The sequence below is a fragment of the Sapajus apella genome, unplaced genomic scaffold (assembly GCF_009761245.1).
Source record: "Sapajus apella isolate SASKATOON/1434 unplaced genomic scaffold, GSC_monkey_1.0 scaffold166, whole genome shotgun sequence".
NCBI classification, from domain to species: domain Eukaryota; kingdom Metazoa; phylum Chordata; class Mammalia; order Primates; family Cebidae; genus Sapajus; species Sapajus apella.
The window spans coordinates 475,035-496,250 of NW_022437106.1; the positions used below are offsets into that span (position 1 = coordinate 475,035).

Sequence of the window (21,216 nt, forward strand, 5' to 3'; positions counted from 1 at the left end):
GTCCCTGCCTCGTCCCCAGCATCCTGGTCCTGACCTGTGCCCCGCCCATTCCACACACCGCGCCCTGTCCCGGCTTGTGCCCCCGCCCACTCTACTCCACGCCCCACCCCTGCTCCTTGCCCCTCCCCATCCTGCGCTGCCCTACCCAGCGCCGCCCTACCCAGCGCTGCCGAACTCAGCCACGTCCCCACCACCAGCTGCACTCATTTGGCTGACCCACCGTTCCTCACTCCGAGCTGATCTTACCTATTACCCTTCGTGATGCTTTCTCCTCATCTCTCCTCTCCACCTTGGGGCCTCTGCTTTAGTCCCGGCCTCAATCTTCTTACCCGGGCGCCCCCACCAGCCTCCTCCTGCAGCCCTCACTGCATACCTGTAAAGCACAGTGACCCCGACGCTCCTCTGCCTATAAGCTGCACTTCCTCTCCCGTACTCTTGGACTAGAGGCCAAGTTCACGCTCCGCCCTAGACGCCCTTTAGTAACGGGTCTCTGGTTTCACATTCCGTTATCTCCCCAGCTCCTGGGGTGGGGCTTGACCTTTAGTAGCTGACATCCCCTGTGCAGGGCAGGTATACAGGTAGGGCAGGTATACATGTAGCACAGGTGTTAGCCTTGTACCTATTTTACAGATGTGGAAACACTCAGTGCCTCTGCCTGGAAAAGCCAGATTCCCCCGGGAGGAATTGCTTTCTGCCCCTGGGTTTCTCTAGGACTCAGTAGCTCTCCAGCAGCACTGGGCCACAGAGTCACCTGGGGCACCTGGTAAAAATCCAGACCCCTGGCCCCATCTCAGACCTGCTGAAGCAGAATCTCTGGGTGGGTCTGGGGTCTGAGTGGGTAACAAGCTCCTCAGCAGCTCCAGGTCCCAGACAAGCTAGACCTGGCTAGCCTCATGGCAAGTTCACTGAGCACACACCCCTGTGTCCTCACCACTGGCCTAGGCCTGGCACACAGTACGTGTGTGGCACCTGTTTGTTAACTTTCGATTGCAGACCTCACTAATCCTGGAAGGAGGAATTCCACCCAGGCCCTGCCCTCAGGAAGCATAATCTCACTGAGCTTCCTTTGTGAGCAGAGGAAGGCCGCACTGAGGCCTGTGCCTGAGGGCTACTTTGAGACAGCTTCTTCCATGTGGGCTTTGGGGTCAGATCCATCGGAGTTTCAATCCTGGTTCTGCCACTTATCTGCTGTGTGACCTGGGGCAAGTTGCTTAATCTCTCTGAGTCTCTGTTTTCTTATCTGTAAAATGGACCCATGGGGGTCCTTGTGACAATTAGGAGAGAGAATGGGGGTCAAGTGTGTAGCCAGTGCTTTATAATTATTAGGGAGAATATGGGCTGGCCCCTCACCCCATCCCTATCTGGGGCTCTTCTATCTGTTCCCAGGCTTAGAGCACAGATAGAATGGGCTGTATGTTCTTGGGCAAACTCATTCCCCTCTCTGGGCCACAATCTCCTCATCTGCGAAATGCCTGCGTTGGACAGGGATCACTGAGGTTCTCCTCCTGCCCAGGAGGAGTTTCTGGGTATTTCCCAGGCCCATTGCATCCATGCCGTGTCCCCACCTCACACTGTGGATCCAAATCCTGGGCCCCGCTCTGCAGCCTCACCTTGTCCCTTGCTTCCCTCCTTCTGCCTCTGCAGGTCTTTGATGACTTCATCTTCATCTTCTTTGCCATGGAGATGGTGCTCAAGATGGTGGCCCTGGGCATTTTTGGCAAGAAGTGCTACCTCGGGGACACCTGGAACCGCCTGGATTTCTTCATCGTCATGGCAGGGTAGGTAGCACGTCAGGCAGGTCCCAGCCTCGGTGCACGCCAGATAGAATTTAGAGAACCCAGGGCTTCTTGGTGATGGTGATGAGGCTTTATGGTGATGTGTGGGACCCTCCTGGACCCCCGGGGCTGGGAGGAGTGATGGACAGACAGTCGTTCTTTCCTCCCTTCCTAGGTTATGTGTCTTCCAGCACCGCCAGTGAATACTGGTGTGTTTATGCTAATTAACGATCCGACCTTGAGAAAGTCACTGAACCTTGCTAAGCTTTCATTTCCTCATCTGAAAAGGGGAATAATAAGAGTAGCTGCATCAAAATGAGCACCCAATAAACGCTAGCTGGTAGGATTACTATCCTGGATCACTCAGCACGCCAGAGACAAGCACAGACTTAAGCACTTTCTGACTCCAAACTGTGGTTATTTCTACCAAGACACAAGCTGCCATCAGGGACAGGCCTGGTGACAGCTGAGCCCATCTGGAGCATCTTGGGACCCTGTTCTGGGCCTTGTGCCTGCTTTCCTGGGGTCAAACTCATCCATGCATTCATCCACCGACAAGCTGCTTCCCAGTGTTGGTGCTGTCCTAGCTGCTGGGGGCAAGGAGGAAAGCAAGCCAGGCCTTCCTTTCCACTCCTGTCTCAGGGAGGTGCCCACCGCTATGCCAGTGGGTGTGCCTTCCCACGTGGGGACCAAGGTGCTGGGCAAAGCATGTGGTTTACTGAGAGCATTTTACGCCAGAGCCCGACTGAGCCAAGCTGGGGACTTGGGGGCTTGAGGGCTTCTTGAGGAGATGATGCCGGAGAGCTGAAGGATGAGGGGGCGTTAACCATACTCAGGGATGGGTCATTAGGGCAGGGGAGAGAGGAAAAGGAGGCTGTAAGCCTGTGTGTGAGAGAGATGTATGAGTGTGTGTGTCAGTGTATGTGTGCGACCTTGTGTGTAGAATGCCATCGAGGAGGTGTGACCTTTTCGATTCAGTAGACGCATGGCTGACACCGGCAATCAGGGCATGAGAATCCCACCAAGGATCTGCTAAATTCCACAGATATGTTCCGAAGCGAGGTGATTTGTTTCACTAGGGTTTTTAAAAAGTTAACACTACTTCTAAGCTTGCTTTCCCACCCCTCACTCCCTCCCTTTCCTTCTCCCACTTCCCTCCCTTCCCCCTCCTCACTCCCTCCCTCTCTCTTTTTTTCTCTCTCTTTCTTTCTCTTCCTTCCTTCCCTCCCTCTCTCTTTCTTACTTTCTCTTTCCTTCTCTTTTCTTCTTTCTTTCTTCCCTTCTTTTTCTTTCTTTCCCCCCCTCCCTCCCTTCCTTCCTTCAACTTTTCTGAGACAAGTTCTCACTCTGTCACCCAGGTTGGAGTGCAGTGGTGCAATCACAGCTCACTGCAGCCTTGACCTCCCAGGCTCAATGGATCCTCCCACCTCAGCCTCTTGAGTAGCTGGGACTACAGGCATGTGCTACCAACCTTGGCTAATTTTTCTTTTCTTTTTTATAGAGATATTTTTTTCTCCCCAGATTTTCTTGCTTTTCTTTTCTCGCTATGTTGCCCAGGCTGGTCTTGAACTCCTGGGTTCAAGCTATCTTCCCACCTCAGCCTCCCAAAGTGCTGGGGTTACAGGTGTGAGCCACTGCATCTGGCCTCTCAGCTTCTTCTCTCAGTCACGGCATTCAGTCACTTAGACCTGAAAGGAAGCTACTCTGGTTTCCTGAGCACTGTATCCCCCTCTTAGTCACTTTCTTCTCATTGTCATTCTGGTTTGGCTGGAGAACACCCTTAAGTAGATTTTAAAGAAGAGATTTTTGGACAGTGTTATTTTTCAATCTTGCCTGTCCAAACATATATTCCTCTGATCTTTGAGTGTGGAGGACAGTTATTTATGCTGTTGTAGAGTCAGAACCCTGCACATATCCTGCCATTCAAACCTACACTATAGTAGTGTAGGTGAGTCCAGTACAGGTCTGGTTCCTCTTTCTTGGAAGATGACCTGCTTTTTCTGAACTAGAAGCTTGTGGACTTTTCTCTTTACCTTCAGAATCAGACCTTTCTCTAGGGCAGATCTAAGTGAGACCTTAGAGAACTCAAGACTGGTGCTTTTGGCCATGCTCAGTGGCTCACTCCTGTAATCCCAGCACTTTGGGAGGTCGAGGCAAGAGGATTACTTGAGCCCAGGAGTTTGAGACCAGCCTGGGCAGCATAATGAGACCCCATCTCTACAAAAAACAAAAAATTAGTTGGTGTGGTGGTGCACACCTGTAGTCCCAGCTACTCAGGAGGCTGAGGCAGGAGATTCCTTGAGCCCAGGAGGTTGAGGCTGCAGTGAGCAGTGATCACGGCATTGGACTCTAGCCTTCAACAAAGCGAGACCCCGTCTAAAAAAAAAAAAAAAAAAAAAAAAGACTCAGGCTTTCCTTCATCTCAGAAGAAAGTTCTTCCATCTCTTTTTTGTCTATGGCCCATTCTTCTCTGCTGTCTCTTTCTGGAATTCGCGTTATATGGATGTTTCTGTCCTCTATCTTTTCTCCATGCCTTTCCTCTTTTCTTTCACAGATTTTGTCTGTAATATGAGAGAATTCTTTGACTTCGGCTTCTGAATCACAAGTGGGCTTTTCAGCAATGTCCTTTCCCCTATTACTGTCCTTGTGGAATAATTCATTTCCTCAGTGTCTTTTTAATTCCTGAGAATACTTCTTGTTTTTGGATTTCTTGTTTTTCAGAGCACCTTGTGCCTGTTCTTGTTTTATGGATGCCTGTTCTTATTTTATGGCTACATTATTCACCTGAATCTCCTTATATACTAATTAGGCTTCTTAAAAGTCTTCTTGTGATTCTGGAAGTAACCCTGGGTCAAAGTATAATTTCTGAAAAGGTAAAAAAAAAGTGACCCTTACACAAATCTTAGCATCAACATATATGGCAAATTTATCCAGCTTGTTAAGGAGTGGGAACTCAGCAGATGGTAATCAGAAGAATTAGGAAAACAGACATTGGAGAAAGAATGCAAGAAGAAATTGAGGTTGGAGTCAAAGCTGGTTAATGACCTACAGGGTAATAAACCATAACTTTTGGGGTTATCTTTTCTTTTGGGCAGAAATCACATATATCTCTGCCAGATAAAAATCTACAAGTTAATATGTAATTTCACAGAATCCAGACCTTTAGTGAACAGGAAGTTGTGAACCAAACAAAGGTATATTACCCCTGGATAGTGAAATAATATTTAAATGGCCTGTTAAATTATGTGCAAAATGACATTGTGAGAAATAGTGCCCTCTCTTTACCATATTTCCAAGTTCTAGGATACTTTTTCCTAACTCTTGTTTCCAGTAAGTCATTTGTTCTGCTGGCTCCACTGTCTGCGTCCCGTGGCCACCCCCATGCTGCCCTTTTGACTTGAAGCCTTCTGTATTGCTTATCGATTCTTTCCTGTCTGCTTGAATTTAGAAATAAAGACGACGAGGTTCTAAGTTAAGCAGGGTGAGGAGCTGCCTAGTTTCAGCATCATGGCGAGGTCTCAGTTTGACATGTTCTCTTGGTCCTGGAGATGGAGGCTGGATGACGCTAGGTCTGCAGTCTAGCATCCTTGGGAGATCAGGGAGGGCTGGGGGTGGGGCTGACATGCAACGTATGTAGTCGCACAGGGCGCTCATGCTTGGGTCCGCACCCTGCTATCGCATTCTGCTATTTTGAAATTCTTCATCATTTATGAACAAAGGTCCCTGCATCTTCATTTGCACCAAGCCCAAGCATGATGTAGGTGGTCTCGACTGGGGGACAGATGCAAAGGAGACTTTTTTTTTTGAGACGGTCTCATTCTGTCACCCGGGCTGGTGTGCAGTGGTGTGATCACAGCTGACTGCAGCCTCAACCTCCCTGGACTCAGGTGATCCTCCCACTCCAGCCTCCCAAGTAGCTGGGACTACAGGCACGCACCCCATGCCCGGCTAACTTTTTTTTAGTTTTTCATTTTTTTGTAGAGACGGGTCCCACTATGTGACCTCCTGGGTTCAAGTGATCCTCCCACCTTGGCCTCTGGAAGTGCTGGGGTTACGGGTGTGAACCATCACGCTCAGCTGACTTTTTTGATAGAATCATGAACACTCACTGCCCAGCTATGTGCTGGATTCCAGGACTCAGGTGGACAAGAGTACCCTATGCTCAAGGTCATTCCCATTCTTTGTACTCAAGGATGGCGTAGGTGGAGAGGACAGGATGGGGAGTCACAATCCCGGCTCCAGAGCCCAGCCCTCCAGTCCCGCTCCCACCCAAGACCTGTCCCCAGAGCCGCCCATCCATCCCCCGAAGTCCCCCCCAGGCTTGGTGCTATAAATGTTCTGTTTCCTGAGTAACCGTCTTGGCATCCCAAGGATGTTTCCTCCCTTCCTGCACCTCCCCTTCCCCTAATTACTTACTAGCTCTTTCTTCAAGCTGCGGAGGCAGGCATAGCACCTCCAAGTTGGAAGGCTCTTTAGAGGTCACAGCCTTCATCTCTACATCTGATATAACCCTCATGGCAGGTGTGTCTGAGAGCTGGGGCCTGTCTCTGCTCCCAAGCTGCCCCTGCAGGGCGCGCAGTGCCTCACCAGGTGACCAGTCTCAAACTGGGACAGCCAAAAACACTAGAATGCTCTTTCACGAAGCTGAAACGGATCTTCCTGTGGCTCCTACTGGGTGGTACCATTCATTCATTCACTACATCAGCATTTATTGAGCACCTACTGCATGCCAGGCCTTGTGCAGGGTAGTGGGGGCACAAAGATGAACAAGACACACCCTTTGTGATTTCATGGAACTTTTAGTTTGGAAAACAGAAATAAAACACATCACCGCAGCTAAAGTCTAAATTTGCATCCATGCTGTTGTCGAGAAGTATAGAAAGTCATCAGGTCATGGAATGGGGCCCTGATTTTAATTGGGGGGGGGTGTCACTATATATCGCCCTGAGGGACAGATCTGAGGGTGGTAAGAGCTGGCCAGGCAGAGGGCTGCGGAAAGGGAGTTTCAGGTGGGGGGAGGCCTGAGAGGGCCTATGCGGAAGGGAAAGGTGAGTGACAGTGGATGCTGGAGCCCAGGGTTTCTGTGAGGTGGGTGCTAAGAGACGAGGCCAGAGAAGGGGCAAGGCCTTCACTGCACAGGAAGGGCCCAGAGGCTGCAGGAATGGCATCACTGACAAACTCGCGGCTGTCCTTTGGAAGTTGGGGGCGGCTCCTGTCCTCCTCAAGTCTCCCCTTCTAGATGAAATGTCTCCAGCCTTCCCACCATTTGTCAAAGGACAGCGTTCATCGCTCACCTGCTGGACTCGCTTCAGGCTGTCTCTGTCCCTGGCAGGAGGACGGGATCCCACCCTCCCGATGGCGGCTTATGGGGTAGAGAGAATGGGCGGCCCTCGCCCCAGTGAAGTGCGGGATTGTGGTGATCTGGGGAGTGGCTATGCTCCCTTTTGCCATCAGGTCATGTTCACTCTCCAGACCAGGTCTCTCCTACCCTGGAACTAAAAGTCGGTCATTTTTAAAACCCACATGACAAACTTTGCACTTATTGCTGTTGATTTCATCTCACAGTGGCCTCTTGGAGTCCTGATGCAGCCACTCATTCCAGGTACTCACACAGCTCAGGACGGCAAGTCCTGTGGCCCTGCACTAGACTCTTCCAGTGTGTGACAAAGCCCTGGCCATCAATTCTATTCATGTCTGCTTGAACTCAACTCTCTCTCTTTCTTTCTCTTTCTTTCTTCTTTCCTTCCTTCTCTCTCTTTCTTTCTTTCATTCCTTCCTTTTCTCTCTCTTTTTCTTTCTTTCTTTCCCTCCCTTTCTTCCTTCTTTTTCTTTCTTTTTTGAGATAAGGTCTCTCTCTGTTGCCCGGGCTAGAGAACAGTGGCACCATCTTAGCTCACTGCAACCTCTTTCTCCTGGGTTCAAGCAATTCTTACGCCTCAGCCTCTTGAGTAGCTGGGATTACAGGCATGCACCACCATGCCTGGTTAGTTTTTGTATTTTTAGTAGAGACGGGGTTTCACCATGTTGGCCAGGCTGGTCTTGAACTCCTGACCTTAAGTGATCCACCCACCTTGGCCTCCCAAAGTGCTGGGATTACAGGCATGAGCCACTGCGCCTGGCCAAACCCAACTCTTTGTCTTACCATTTAAGCTACACTTTGCTGCCTCTGTCCATTAGGAGGTCATGAACTACTCAATCACATTCTTGTTGAACTTGAGATGTTCTTTAGCTGTGTGTCTCCCTTGCTGCAGCATGCTGGTAATTCTATCTCCTCCCCCCGCCAGAAACAAAATGGCCATTGCCACCTGTGGGGAGGAGCCTGGCCACCTCTGTTAAAAGCTTCCCCAATAATTCTGATGCCTGGTCTCTGGGGGTGAGCCAGGGGTGGAAGGTGAGGCTTCTGGGACCTTACCAGAAGGAGGCTTGCCAAGGACAGCCGGTGCAGGCCCTGCCTTGGATAAGTACAGAGAACAGGAGCCACCTTACATCTGAAAGACTCCAAGAGCTTCTGACCATGTGGAGAATGGAATAGCTGAGGGAGGGGTGTGCACAGATGGGGAATTGGCAATTGCTATACTCCCTAAACACATGCACAGCCTTTCACCCCCTCGCAATGCTCCTCCAACTTCGGGGAGCAGCAGGATCACTGGGGCGTGTGATAAAATGCAGATTTCTGGGCCTTAGCTCAGGGATCCAGTACCAGCAGGCATGGCAGAGCCTAGAAATCTGCATTTTAACCAAATGCCCAGGTGGCCCTGATGTGGTCTGTGGGCCACCTACAGAGAAACCACAGCCCATTTGACTGTCACAGTGGCCCGGAATCAGGACCACTGAAAGGTAGAAGTCATGATTCCTAGTCTGGGAACTGCAGGAACGGGAAGAGAAATAGGGAGGGCTCCATCTCTGCATCTGTGTCCAGGATTTGAATAATTCTCATGACAGGTAGAAGTACTTTGTGAACAGAACAGTGGGAACTCCATGTAAGAACTTCTGTGATTGGGCAGATGCTGTGGCTCATGCCTGTAATCCCAGCACTTTGAGAGGCTGAGGCAGGCAGATCCCCTGAGGTCTGGAGTTTGAGACCAGCCTGGCCAACATGGTGAAACCCCATCTCTACTAAAAATACAAAAATTAGTCTTGGTTTGGTGGTGGGCACCTGTAATCCCATTTACTCAGGAGGCTGAGGCAGGAGACTTGCTTGAACCCCGGAGGTAGAGGTTACAGTGAGCCGAGATCGTGCCACTGCACTACAGCCTGGGTGACAGAGCAGGACTCCATCTCAAAAAAACAAAAAACAAACACAGAACTTCTGTGATCACTCAATGCAGTGGTGTGTGCCCATTGTTCCAGCTACTCGGGAGGCTGAGGTGGGAGGATTTCTTGAGCCCAGGAGTTCGAGATCAGTCTGGGCAACACAGCAACAGCCCATCTCTTTAAAACATTTTTTAAAAAAGAATTTCTATGATCATTGATAGTACTAATAAAGATACCAGTAACATCAGTAATTTAGCACCTTGGCTAAAGGGTGAGGAGAGGACAGGTTAGGACTCATTGTACCCTGGGCTGGGTGTGGTGGCTCTTGCCTACTGAGGAGGCTGAGGTGGGAGGATTGCTTGAGCCTGGGAGGCAGAGGTTGCAGTGAGCCAAGATCATGCCAGCCTGGGTGACGGTACCCCAGCCTGGGTGACAGAGTAAGACTCTGTCTCAAAAAATAAATAAATAAACAAATAAAAGGGATTTATTGTATCCCGGAAACCTGGTCTCTGGAATGCCCGCTGGGGACAGCTTCTCCAGCCTGATTCTTACAGGCTCTTGGGAAACAAAAAGCCACTAAGAATTGTTCCTCAGCTCTGGGCTAGGGCTTTCTAGAAAGATCAGGCAGGTATGTCCCTGCTGAGGCTGCTGGCCGAAGAGTTCCTTTTGTCCAAAGTGCCCCATCAGTGGGACTTTAAAAGGCAAAGGGAATTGAATCCTCTGATGCTTCCTCCAGGAGTGTGATAAAAATAAGGACACTGACTGCTGAGTGCTCACAGTGGCGCCAACACTGTGCACCATCTTACTGAATGGTCAGACAATCCCTGGAGGGCTGTGGTCAGTTCCACCTCACAGATGAGGCACAGTGACAGGGAGTAACTTGCCTGAGGTTACAGGCTGGTAAGGGGCAGAGTCAGGAGTTGAACCTTGAGAAGTTGGCTCCACCAGTTAGGATGGGGACCTGGTTCAGCGTGACTTGCTGGGTGTATTTGTCCGGGATGCATTTGGCTGCAAGTAATAGAAAACCCAACCCACAGTGGCTCAAGCAAATCCTGAATCCTGAATGTGTTTTTCTGACATAACACAAAGTTCTGGTTACTGGTGATAGTTCTGCAGTGTGGGGGCTGACATCCTGAGTTTCCAGGCCCTTCTTTCATGGTCACAAAGCAGCCACTGAAGCCGTGGGTGTCATGTCTGAATTAAAGACAGGAAGGAAGGGTGAAGAGTGGCAGGGCATGTCCACTTGGATCAGGAAAATGAGATTTTCTTTCCAGGATCCTTCCCTTCCCTAGTGCATTTGGCCAGAACTGGGTCTGATGGACACCTGAGCTGCAGCGGGGCTAAGCAAGCAGAAAACATCATTGAACTTGGCTAAATCAAATAGGAGTTGCTCCTCGGGCCTGGCAAGATCAGAAGAGAGAATGCACATCATGGGGTGGGAGGGGGTGCTCTGAGTCAGCCACATTCCTCTCCTTGAGCCTCAGTTTCTTCACCCACCCTTTACCAAAGCTGTGGCTCTACCGTGTCTTCAAGCCTTGGTCAGAGCTTCTGGAGCTCTGCCTGTGCCGACTGGGCAGGGACAGGGGTCTGTTGAGATCTCTAAAGTCAACACCAACCTATGCAAGCTCCACAGAGCCCAGTGCCTGCCAACAGATCCTGCTGTGGTCATGGGGATCAGAAGGTGATCATTGGGATACCCAGAAGCCTTTGGAGCTGGCCTTCCTGCATGCTCTGTGTGCACTATTGGTGGGTAAGGAAGCCCTCCAAACGTCGTGAAGCCCACAGGGCACCCTTCTGGTGTTGTCATTGACTTTAAACTCTGATCTATCCTGGACTTACAGGTCTGCCCTGCAGATGTGGATGCTCGGGTGCACTGGGTGCTCTGAGGGCAGGGCCAAGGCTAGTCATCAACCCGGAGTCCCTAGAGCCGTGGTGGCATCATTACATATTTGTTTCCTGTCTGTTGCACCCAAGCACTAAAGAGCTGGGGAGAGGGTATCTGGAGCCATTTTCTTTAAGCTGAGCTGCCGTTGGGTGAGCGTGGACTGGGGAAGGTTCCCGTGGGAACCTCAGTGTGTTTTTCTTATTTGCATATGGGATGGGGTGGGACAGAGGGTGATGGTCACTGTGGAGGCTTGTTTCCATGGAAACAGGATGGTAGCTGTCATCTGCGATATGGGGGGAAGTCACCAGAGATTCTCTGGCCATGGGTTAAGGTGCCTGACACCTGTCAATAATGAATCAGGAAGGACTCTGTTACATGGGAGGGGAACTCTGGTTTAAAGGAGTCTACATCTTCTCTACTAAAAAGCCAAGGGGTCTCCAGCTTCAGGGCCCGCTTGCTCTAGAATCCTGAAAGATGTCTCTAGACCCTGTGTGCTTCTATTCCACAGCTCTGCTGGTCTGTGCTGACTTCCATTCCTGGAGCTCTCTCCGTGGCAGGCTGGTGGCAGGCAGCTGGGGCTCAGAGCCGATTCCCTCCAGTTCAGAGATGCCTTTCCTTTCCCAGCAGTTCCAACCTATCCTGGAACTGAGCCTCTTTGGCCTGGATTGGCTGGCATGGGGCACGTTCTCATCCCTGAGCCAATCACTGAGGGTGGGGTGGGCAGAGCTCCTATAGGCCAGACAGAGGTGAAGGTCCACCCCTGGCAGGATGTGTCAGCCCTGCCCCTACCATGTGGCTGAGGGTGGGAAGGCTGGACAGGGAGGCTTGAAAGGGAGGATCCCAGGCCTGGCTTTGTTACTCTCAGAATCCACAAGGGCACCCTGGCTGGTGGAAACCAAGCCGTTTAGGTGGCTTATCATGAACTATCATTTACTGACTGAGCTGGGCTCCTTTACACCCATGATGGTGTTATATCCTCACAATCCCTAGAAATTAGTATTGTTAACCCCATTTTGCAGATGAGAAAATGGAGGCTCAGAGAGGTTGGCAGCCTGCCTCAGGACACACACAGCCTTTATGGAGCAGATCTGGGATTGCTCAGGTCTGGCTGCCCCCAGGGCTCATGCTCACCCGTGACATAAAGGGGTGGTTCCTTCCCAGAGGCTGAAATATAAGCAGTTGATTTGCCTCTGAGGACTTGGGAAACCTCACTAGCCCTCAGAAAGCTGTGAGGTGAGTCCCCTAAGAGGAACATTTCCCCCAAGCTCTGGCAGAGCCTAAAGCATCTCCGCCCCACACAGCCCACTCTCTGGTTCCCACCTGCCATGCTGCCAAGACTACTCTAGAGTAATGGAGCTAAGTTTCACGGGAGGCAGACATCATGAGGCATATACTAAAATTATTCATTGTTTATCTGAAGCTCAGATTTAACTGGGAAGCTTCTATTTATCTGGCAACTCTACCCAGAGATAAACCACTGGAGTAAAGTCACCTGAATGGAGACTTGGAGAAAGGTCCAGGTCTTCTGCCACCAAGGTTCCCGGAGCTGCCCTGGTTCCCACCTGCCTGGGCTCTGTCTCTGCAGCCCCATCCTTCGGCTTTGTGGCCAACCCAGCATTCTTCCCCCAAATCCCCTCTGTACTCTGAGCTTGGGCTGAGTTGGTTTCAGAGCATCTGTCAAGTGGGCTTAATAACCTCTGTTCTTTGGCCTTATAGGTTTGTGTGAGGGACTATGGGTGTTGCTGTGGCCTGAATGTATCTTTCATAGTTCACGTGTTGGCAACCTAATCCAAAGTGCAACAGAGCTGAGAGGTGGCCATGTCATGAGGACTCAGCCCTCCTGGATGGATTGATGCCATTATTGTGGGAGTGGGATGGTTACCGTGGGCATGGGATCCTGATAAGAAGGATGAGCTTGGCCCCTTCCCTCTCTCACACACACTTTCTTGCCCTTCTGCTGTGCAATGCCGTAGCAAGAAGGCCCTCGCCAGATGTAGCCCCTTGATGTTGGACTTTCCAGCCTCCAGAACCGTAAACCAAATTAATTTCTTTTTTAAAAATAAATCACCCAGGATTTCTGCTTCTGTTTAGCAGCAGAAAATGGATGCAGACAGATATCTCGGTCTGTTTGGGGTGCTCTAACAAAATACCATAAACTGGGTGGCTCATAAACAACAGAAATCTATTTCTCACAGTTCTGAAGGTTGGGAAGTCCAAGATCAAGGTGCTGGTGGATTCAATGTCTGGCAAGCACCCACTTCCTAATAGATGAGTCCTCGCGTGGGTCCCCACATGAAAGGGTGGATGAGCTTCCTTTTGCCTGTTTTAAAAAGGTGATAATCTCATTCTTGAGAGCTCTGCCTTCATGACCCAATCACCTCCCCAAAGGCCCCACCTCCTAATACCGTTACCTTGGGACAGAACCTCAATATATGAATTTTAGGTGGATATAAACATTCAGACCATAGCAATGGGTAAAATGACCCATAAATCATAAGGTGCTGGCCACAGTCAAGGGTTAATGTTATTACTCCCAAATTCTCTCCATTATTTCCTTCTTCCTTTTCTTCCTCCTTCCCTCCCTGTCTCCACAGAGCACCTACTGTGTGCTCCACAGAAAACCTACTGTGTGCTGGGTGCCTGGATATTGGCAATGGTTGGTGGTCTAGTTAGCAACCAACACAAGCCTGAGTCATCCCAGAGCTGCCTCCTGACAGATGATCTGTGATTTCCAGCATCTCAGCTTCCCTTCCATTAGCTACATCTTAAATAACATTTTAAGAAAGCCCCCGTGGGCCCCTTGTGAAGATTGAGGAAACACCCTATTTTTATCAGCCACACACAGAAATCATCTCCTGGGCGGGGTATTTCCTGGAAAGATGTTGAATCTCAGTCATTTCTTGTGGCTTCTTGTCAGAGCCAAGCTCTTTTTTTTTTTTTTTGGGCTTTTTTTTTCTGATCTTGTCCCTCAAATCATTTGTTTGATAAGCTCCCACAGGGAGTCCGCCTCTAAGTCAGAACCTTGGCTGGGCACTGGGGACCCAGCAGGGGCTCCAAGCCAGCCCCCGCTCTGAGGAACAGGGTCGCACGCCCAGAGGTACCCTCATGGAGGATCAGTGGGACACCAGGCAGAAGAGCTCATTTCTGGCTGGGGGTGGGGTCTGGAGAGGGCCTCATGTGACTCGTGGGCGCATGTGAACTGAGGTAACAGTTGAGGCTGTGATACAATAATAGCTCACATTTCTTGGCTGTTCCTTGTGTGAGGCCCTGTTCTGAGCACTGGATCTGGATGTGAACACGTTTCAGGTCAGTGACTTGCCCAAAGTCACATGGTGCACAAGCAGTGAGCTGGGATGGGAACCCAGCACCGTCCTCCTCTGACCATAAGGCAGCACTGCCTCAGGGGATGCTGGCTGTGGTCCATGTGCTGTGGTGAGCGCCGTACCTTCCGCTCACCTGGCCAGGGCCTGCTCCGGCAAAGCATTGCCGGTGACTGATGAGGTAGGGGAGGGGGCAAGTCACACAGAGCTCCTGGGTCCCTTGGCTATGGGACATGGATCCCTTCCTTTTTTTTTTGAGACGGAGTTTCGCTCTTGTAGCTCAGGCTGGAGTACAGTGGCACAATCTCAGCTCACTGCAACTTCTGCCTCCTGGGTTCAAGTGAGTCTCCTGCCCCAGCCTCCAGATAGCTGGGATTACAGGCATGTACCACCATGCCCACCTAATTTTTTTTTTTGTATTTTTAGTACAGTCAGGATTTTGCCATGTTACCCAGTCTGGTCTTGAACTCCTGACCTCAGGCGATTCGCCTGCCTCGGCCTTCCAAAGTACTCGGGTTACAGGTGTGAGCCACCATGCCTGGCCTGACACGGGCCCCTTCTATGCCTCAGTTTCCTCATCTGCAGTGGGCACCGTAGTCCAACGGAGGGAAGAGTACCTGAGGGAAGGGGTATGAAGCTTGCGGCAGGTAGCGAGTGCTCAGACAACCTTTCTAAACCAACCAGGACCCTGAGTTCTAGTGAACAGAAACACAGTGCAAGCAGGACCTAGAACCCAAAAGGAAAGGACTGGCTCAGGTAACCATGGAGAGCAGAGGGAGGTCAGGGGATCCAGGCCCAGCTGGATCCTGACACAGCATGCGGTCAGGAGAAAGGAGCCCACCTTTCTCCAGCTCTTGCTTCAGCCCTCCTTTGTGTTGGCAAAATTCTCAGGCCACCACGGAGCCATGGTGGCCTCTGGGTTTCCAGGCAGCGGCTCAGCCAGGGAGAGGGCCTCTTCCCCACAGACGCTGCTCATGAGCTGTGCTGCCCTCACGGCCTGCCTGAGATCATGTGCCTGTCCTGAGCCAACCATAGTGGGCTGGCTGGGGTCATGGGATCCTTGGATGGACCTCTGCTAGGAGCCAGGAGCAGGAGAGGGAGGCTCTTTGAGGAATAAGGCTGGAGTTCAGGGTGCTGGGGAGAAATGATGCCCACCCTCCCTGTTCTCCCTGGCACGGCCCCTCCTACAGCCTGGCCACACCCGAGCCCCTCTCCCCAGAAGACAGCCACCTCCTCCTGGGGTGACTTCAGGATGGAAGTGCTCTCTTTAAAGCAACATTACTTACCTAATTAAGCGTTTAGGAGCTGACAGGAGGTAGTGGGGGGGTTTGTTGATTTCTTTTTTAGACTTTTAGCACTGAAGTTGCGTGATAAAGTAACTGTGTAATTAGGAATTAATTTCTCACTCCCGTAGGTGATGTCTTATTTGGGGCCTGAGGGGAGTCAGCCCACAGGGTGGCCCTTCTTTACCTTCTCTTTTTGGAATGTGGGCAGGAAGTCCCAGCTGTCTTGGCTGTCACCAGGGTGGAAAGAGAAGGGGAGGGAGATAGTTCTTCCATCCCAGGTGGCCTTCAGGAAAAATTGAGACGTGTCTGATCAGCCGCCTGTGGCAAGGCTGAGGTCTGGAAGGTGTTCAGACCCTAAGGTTACTAACTGGGTCATCATGGGCCTCTGTGACATCCGGTCACAACTTGTATCTCATTGAGGACCCTGGGGTCAGCCTCTTCCTGCCACCCCTTGTTGTAGAGAAACACAAAATGCAAGAAAACATTTTTTATCATCAAGGGGCTGAATTGCACGGGGACATTCTCATCCCCCAGCCTATCCTGGGGCAGGGGCCGTGGTTGGTGCCCTCACTTAACTAGGAGCCACAGTCCTAGACTTGGCGGGGAAGGAAGCTGTGTGGCCGTGTGGGGGAGGGGAGTTATGGACCAGCAGGGGGTCGTCCCAAGGGCTCTCTCAGCGAGCCAGTCCTGGATGTGGTTTGCCCTGGTCTGGAACGGAGGGAGGCTGCGGCAGGAGAGGTAATGGGCCCCGCGCTTACATGTGTGGAGATTGAAATGGCTTACTGCAGGCAGAGAGAACAGTGCCCAGCACCCAGTAGGGCCTGAAACAGCTGTGGCTTTTCTGTCTACCCATCCATCTTTCAGGCATCTGTTTATTTTCATGGCGAGACTTCATGGGGATGGGAACAAGTCCTCAATGAACGTCTGCCAGAGCTGGGCAGGTGTGCCTTCTGGGCGCTGGGGAGGCAGCACGTGAGTGGGTTCAGGCTGGTGTTGGCTGGGAGCCCCCACCTCCAGCTCACCCAGCAAAGCATGAACCGAGCCTGGGGGGGGCGGTTCCCAGCTCTCCCTAGGGACTGATTCCCCCCCAACCCCTCTCCCCAATCTGCTTCCCCACAGGATCTGGATGATGATCAAGGCAGGAGGAGTAAGGGCCGCCTCTGTGGGGGAGGGGCATGGTGAGGGCGGGGGCCCAGCCGGAGCCAGGCCTGGCTGCCTGCGATGGACTCGGCAGTCCTGGGCCCCGAGGGTGCCGGCGCCTGTTTGTGTGCCTGTGTGTGCCACCCCCGCAGCCCCTCCGTCACACGTGTCTCCCGGCTGCCTGGAGAGCTCTTTCTACAAAATGTGAAAATGACAGTTGGGCTCACCCACGCGAAGAATCCTCACGCAGCCCCGCTCCCTTGCTGCCCCTTCCAGGTCACCGTGGGCCTCACCCTCTCGGGCTGGCTGCTGCCCCCAGCACCGCCTCCTCTTCCTGCCCCTCCCCCACCCCTTTTCCCTCCTCCTACTCCTTCTCCTGCCCCCCTCATCCCTCCCTGCTCTCTGCCAGCTCCCCCTCCCTCTTTCCTCCCTCCCCATCAGGTCCCCAAGGTCTCTGTCTCTAGCTCTAGGTCTCTCACTTTTTTGGGTCACTCCCCATCATCTGGATTTGGGCTTGAGTAGGAGTGTGCATGTATGAGGATGTCCAAGAAGGGAATGTGTGTGTGCAGGTGTGCGTGTGTTTATGTCTGTGTGTGCGGGTGTGGTTGTGTGCGAGTGTGTGGTTGTGTGCCAGTGTGTGACTGTGTGTGTGTGCAGGGGTGGTTGTGTGTGTGTGGTTGTGTGTGTGTGTGTGACTGTGCAGGTGTGGTTGTGTGCGAGTGTGTGACTGTGTGTGGTTGTGTGCGTGTTTGTGGCTCTGTGTGTGCATGTGTGTGACTGTGTGCACACAGGTGTGGAGGTGTGTGTGCGTGAGTGCATGCAGGAGCCTGAGCCTGCACTCCAGAGGGTGGGGGATGGATGGTGGCTGCATTTCAGGGAATGGAGCTTTCACTCAATGATTCTTCAAGCAGCGGGAGGGGGCGGCACTTCACAACAGTCAGACAGGTTTGCTCAGTGTGTAGGAAAAGCCTTCATTTCCTACTGACAGTGGTGACGTGGGGGGTGACAGGTGGAGCTGGCGGCAGCGCTGAAGTCCTGAGGTGGGAGGTGCCCGGGGAAGGGTCTGGTGATGGGGGCCCGGGGGTCATCCTGGGAATGTAGGCCAGGCCCATCTCCCAGTCCCCCCAACTGAGGTTTTCTGTGCTTCCACCGTGAGGGGACCTCAGAGATCTGCCTCTTGTGGGAGATCTGGGAAGACTTCCTGGAGGAGGCAAACTGCCTCCAAAGAGCTGCAGGGCTGGTTGAGCATGGAAGGGGTGTGGGGCGTGGAGCTGTTTGGTGCAGGAGCTGTTCCTCCTGCTTTCAGAGGCTGCTCTGGAAGCTGGGGCTGACATGAGTCACGGGCCAGAAGGATGGACCTGAAGGGCAGGAGCCGCCTGGCTCAGTGCTGGGCACACGGGGGGAGCAACATCTGTGCTCCCTTCATGCCCTTAGCCCCTGCCCACATCTGTCACCAACACCATTTACAGAGGAGGAGACAAGGGCTGGAGAAGCAGCGCCAGGCTGCATGCTGCCCGGGTGTAGCTGGGGATCCGACTGCTGTTTTTACTTGCTTGTCCAGGCAGGTGTGTGCAGGTGGCTGGAGAATGCTGTGGCCCGGGCCCTGGCCCCAGCTGGCCTCCAGCACCATCCCTCACTCTCCCCTTTCTCCACAGGATGGTCGAGTACTCCCTGGACCTTCAGAACATCAACCTGTCAGCCATCCGCACCGTGCGCGTCCTGAGGCCCCTCAAAGCCATCAACCGCGTGCCCAGTGAGTCAGCCCCTCCCTGTCCACACATTCCTGGATGACCCATCCCTGGGTATCCCTGGCCTACCTAGCCAGTGCCCATCCCCCACCCTGCTTCATTAACTAGGAGAAAACTGACCAGGGCCCGGGTGGGTGCAGGATCCTGTGGTGTCTGCACAGATGTGCCCTGCTCCTATGGAGCTCATGGGTCTGAAGACACTGGCAGGTTTCCCTGATGCCTCTGAATCCTAGGAGAGTTTGGAGAACATGCTGAGGAGGCTAGCTTTTTGGGGACAAAGGGTTCGTAGGGGAGTGGTTCTCATAGGATGTCAAGGTGAGCACCTGTAGGAAAAGAAGTTGCTTAGTTTAAAGGAGAACACTGTAGAGCATTTCCCTGGGGCAATGAAACCTGACTCCCTCATTTGAGCTGACTGATTTAGAACTTGATCTCTGTCACGAACTAACACAGGTCCACGTACCTACTCACCCATATGCCTAGCCACCTGTTCATCCATCCACCTGTCCACCTATCCACCTGTCCATCCATCCATCCATCCATCTATCCATCCATCCATCCATCCGTTCATCCACCCACCCATCCATCCATCCATCCATTCACCCACCCATTAATCCACTCATCCTTCCATCCATCCACCTGTCCATCCATCTACATGTCCATCCATCCACCTGTCCACCCATCCACCTGTCCATCCATCTACATGTCCATCCATCTACCTGTCCACCCATCCACCTGTCCATGCATCCATCCATCCATCCATCCATCCATCCATCCATCCATCCATCTGTTCATCCTTCCATTTGTCCATTCATCCATCTGCGCAGTCACCCAGAGATCCACCCACACATCCAATTACCTGTCCACTCACCTAGTATTAAAAGAAGTTATTGTGCAACCATAAGCCCTGACATCTGCCCAGCCTTGTAGAGTTTTCATGTCCATGACCTGTTTTGAGCCTTACAATCACGCTGAGGGAGGTGAGCAGTTCCCATTTTATAGATGAAAAAGACTAAGACGTGGAGACACAAGGTTCCCTGCCCAGGGATGCTTTGCCAGTGAGTAGCAACAGCTGGAGCCCGCTCGGTCTTCTGATTCCTCACTGCTCTCTGTTAGGGATGGGGTGGAGATTGGGGAAGGAGAGGACGAGGACCCTGCGTGCCTTCCAGGAGCTTTTTTTTTTTGACAGAGTCTTGCTCTCACTCTGTTGCCCTGGCTGGAGTGCAGTGGCGCATCTCAGCTCACTGTAACCTTTACCTCCTGGGTTCAAGCAATTCTTCTGTTTCATTCTCCCGAGTAGCTGGGATTACTGGTATGTGCCACCATACCCAGCTAATTTTTGTACTTTTAGTAGAGATGGGGTTTCACCATATTGGTCAGGCTGCTCTCGAACTCCTGACCTCAGGTGATCCGCTTGCCTTGACCTCCCAAAGTGCTTGGATTACAGGCATGAGCCACCATGCCTGGGTGGGTTTTTATAGGCACCTACCCACCTCCTGGGGTCCAGGAACTTGACATCTGATGGCTCAGTAGCCTGTGTGAGGCTCAGAGAAATTTAAAAGTGGCTCGTACAAAGTCACACAGCCATGCAGTGGCAGGATTGGAGTCTGAACAGAGTTCTGTCTGTCCTTAGCCAGGCTGATGAGTTTTCCCATCGGCGAAGAGGATAGGTGTTCTGGCACCTGCTCCTCCTCACAGACAGTGCTGTCCCCACTCCCCTAATTCCCAGCCCTGGGGCCTTGGGGCTCTGTCACCCACCCCACCCAGCCAACCTCTGACATCCATTTATCCTGAGCACCCTGTGGTGCTCACCTGACCCCGGGATTGAAAAATTCACTGGTCAGTCTGGGCAGGCCTGGCCTGGTGGGGGAGGCCATGCTGCAGGATGTCTGTGGAGCAAGGTGACCAGGAGGGTGGCAGTGTGCGTCTTCAGCATGTGTGTGGCGCCTGTGCCTCCCCCTCCTGGTCCTCTTTGCTCCTCCTGGCTCCTCTCCTGCTGTGTGGGGAGCTCATTAAGCTGCTTCCCGGAGGTGGAGGTCACTCCTGGTCCCCAGCACCAGCCTGCTCTGGCCTCTGGGGAAGACAGGGATTGACCCTGTGCCCAACTTCCCCGTGTGCTCCAATTACAGATGAAGCCCCCAGCAGGCTCCGCGCCTTTTCTCAGGGCCCCCTCCTGCTAGTGGCCACCGCTGGGCAGCAAGGAACATCGAGTTGGGGGAGGTTCTGCCTCCATCCGTGGTGCCTGATTCCACCTGAAAAGTCTCTCAGAACCAGAACTGGGGAGTCACTGGGAGCGCTTGCCCTCCAGCACCTGGTGTTCCCCTGGAAGGTCCCTGCAGATAAACTCAAGGGCGATTCTACAGGAGCCCTGGGCTGTTGGAGCACATGGGGGCTGCAGGTCCATTGGTCTAACCCTCATTTCACAGGACAGACAGCTTTGTCCTTGGGTGCCAGGTCCCTTGCCTAGAGCCACCAGGGAATGAGGGACTTGAGGCAGGACAGGGGTGGATTGGGCTCTTAGAAGTGCTTCCTAGAGAGGTTTGATGGGCTGTTTTTTTTGATTTTCTTCTTTTTTTGAATATGAGTTTCCTGGGGACAATCCTCCTACTCATGGTTGAGCCGCTTCTGCCCTGGGACACCGTCTTTTCAACAGTAGCCTGTAGCTTTCAGTCTCGTCACTAGAGGGCAAGCTAAAGAGCTGGTTCTGGGCACAGTCAAGCAGTGGGTTATTGCAAAGCCAAGTGGAGTGGGCTGGTTGCCTCTGTGTGTGTGTGTGTGTGTGTGTGTGTGTGTGTGTGTGTGTGTGTGTGT

At 52.3% G+C, this 21,216-nt stretch overlaps 1 protein-coding gene across 2 annotated transcripts in view; it reads left to right on the top strand.

Moving 5' to 3' along the window:
* CACNA1I (calcium voltage-gated channel subunit alpha1 I) overlaps window positions 1-21,216 on the top strand; it is a 129,042-nt gene that overhangs the window by 40,927 nt on the left and 66,899 nt on the right. For both annotated transcript variants that reach the window (XM_032267162.1, XM_032267163.1), the window contains exons 4-5: window positions 1,645-1,778; window positions 18,316-18,413. In XM_032267162.1, coding sequence (XP_032123053.1) covers window positions 1,645-1,778; window positions 18,316-18,413 — 232 coding nt within the window. The remainder of the gene's footprint in view (window positions 1-1,644; window positions 1,779-18,315; window positions 18,414-21,216) is intronic.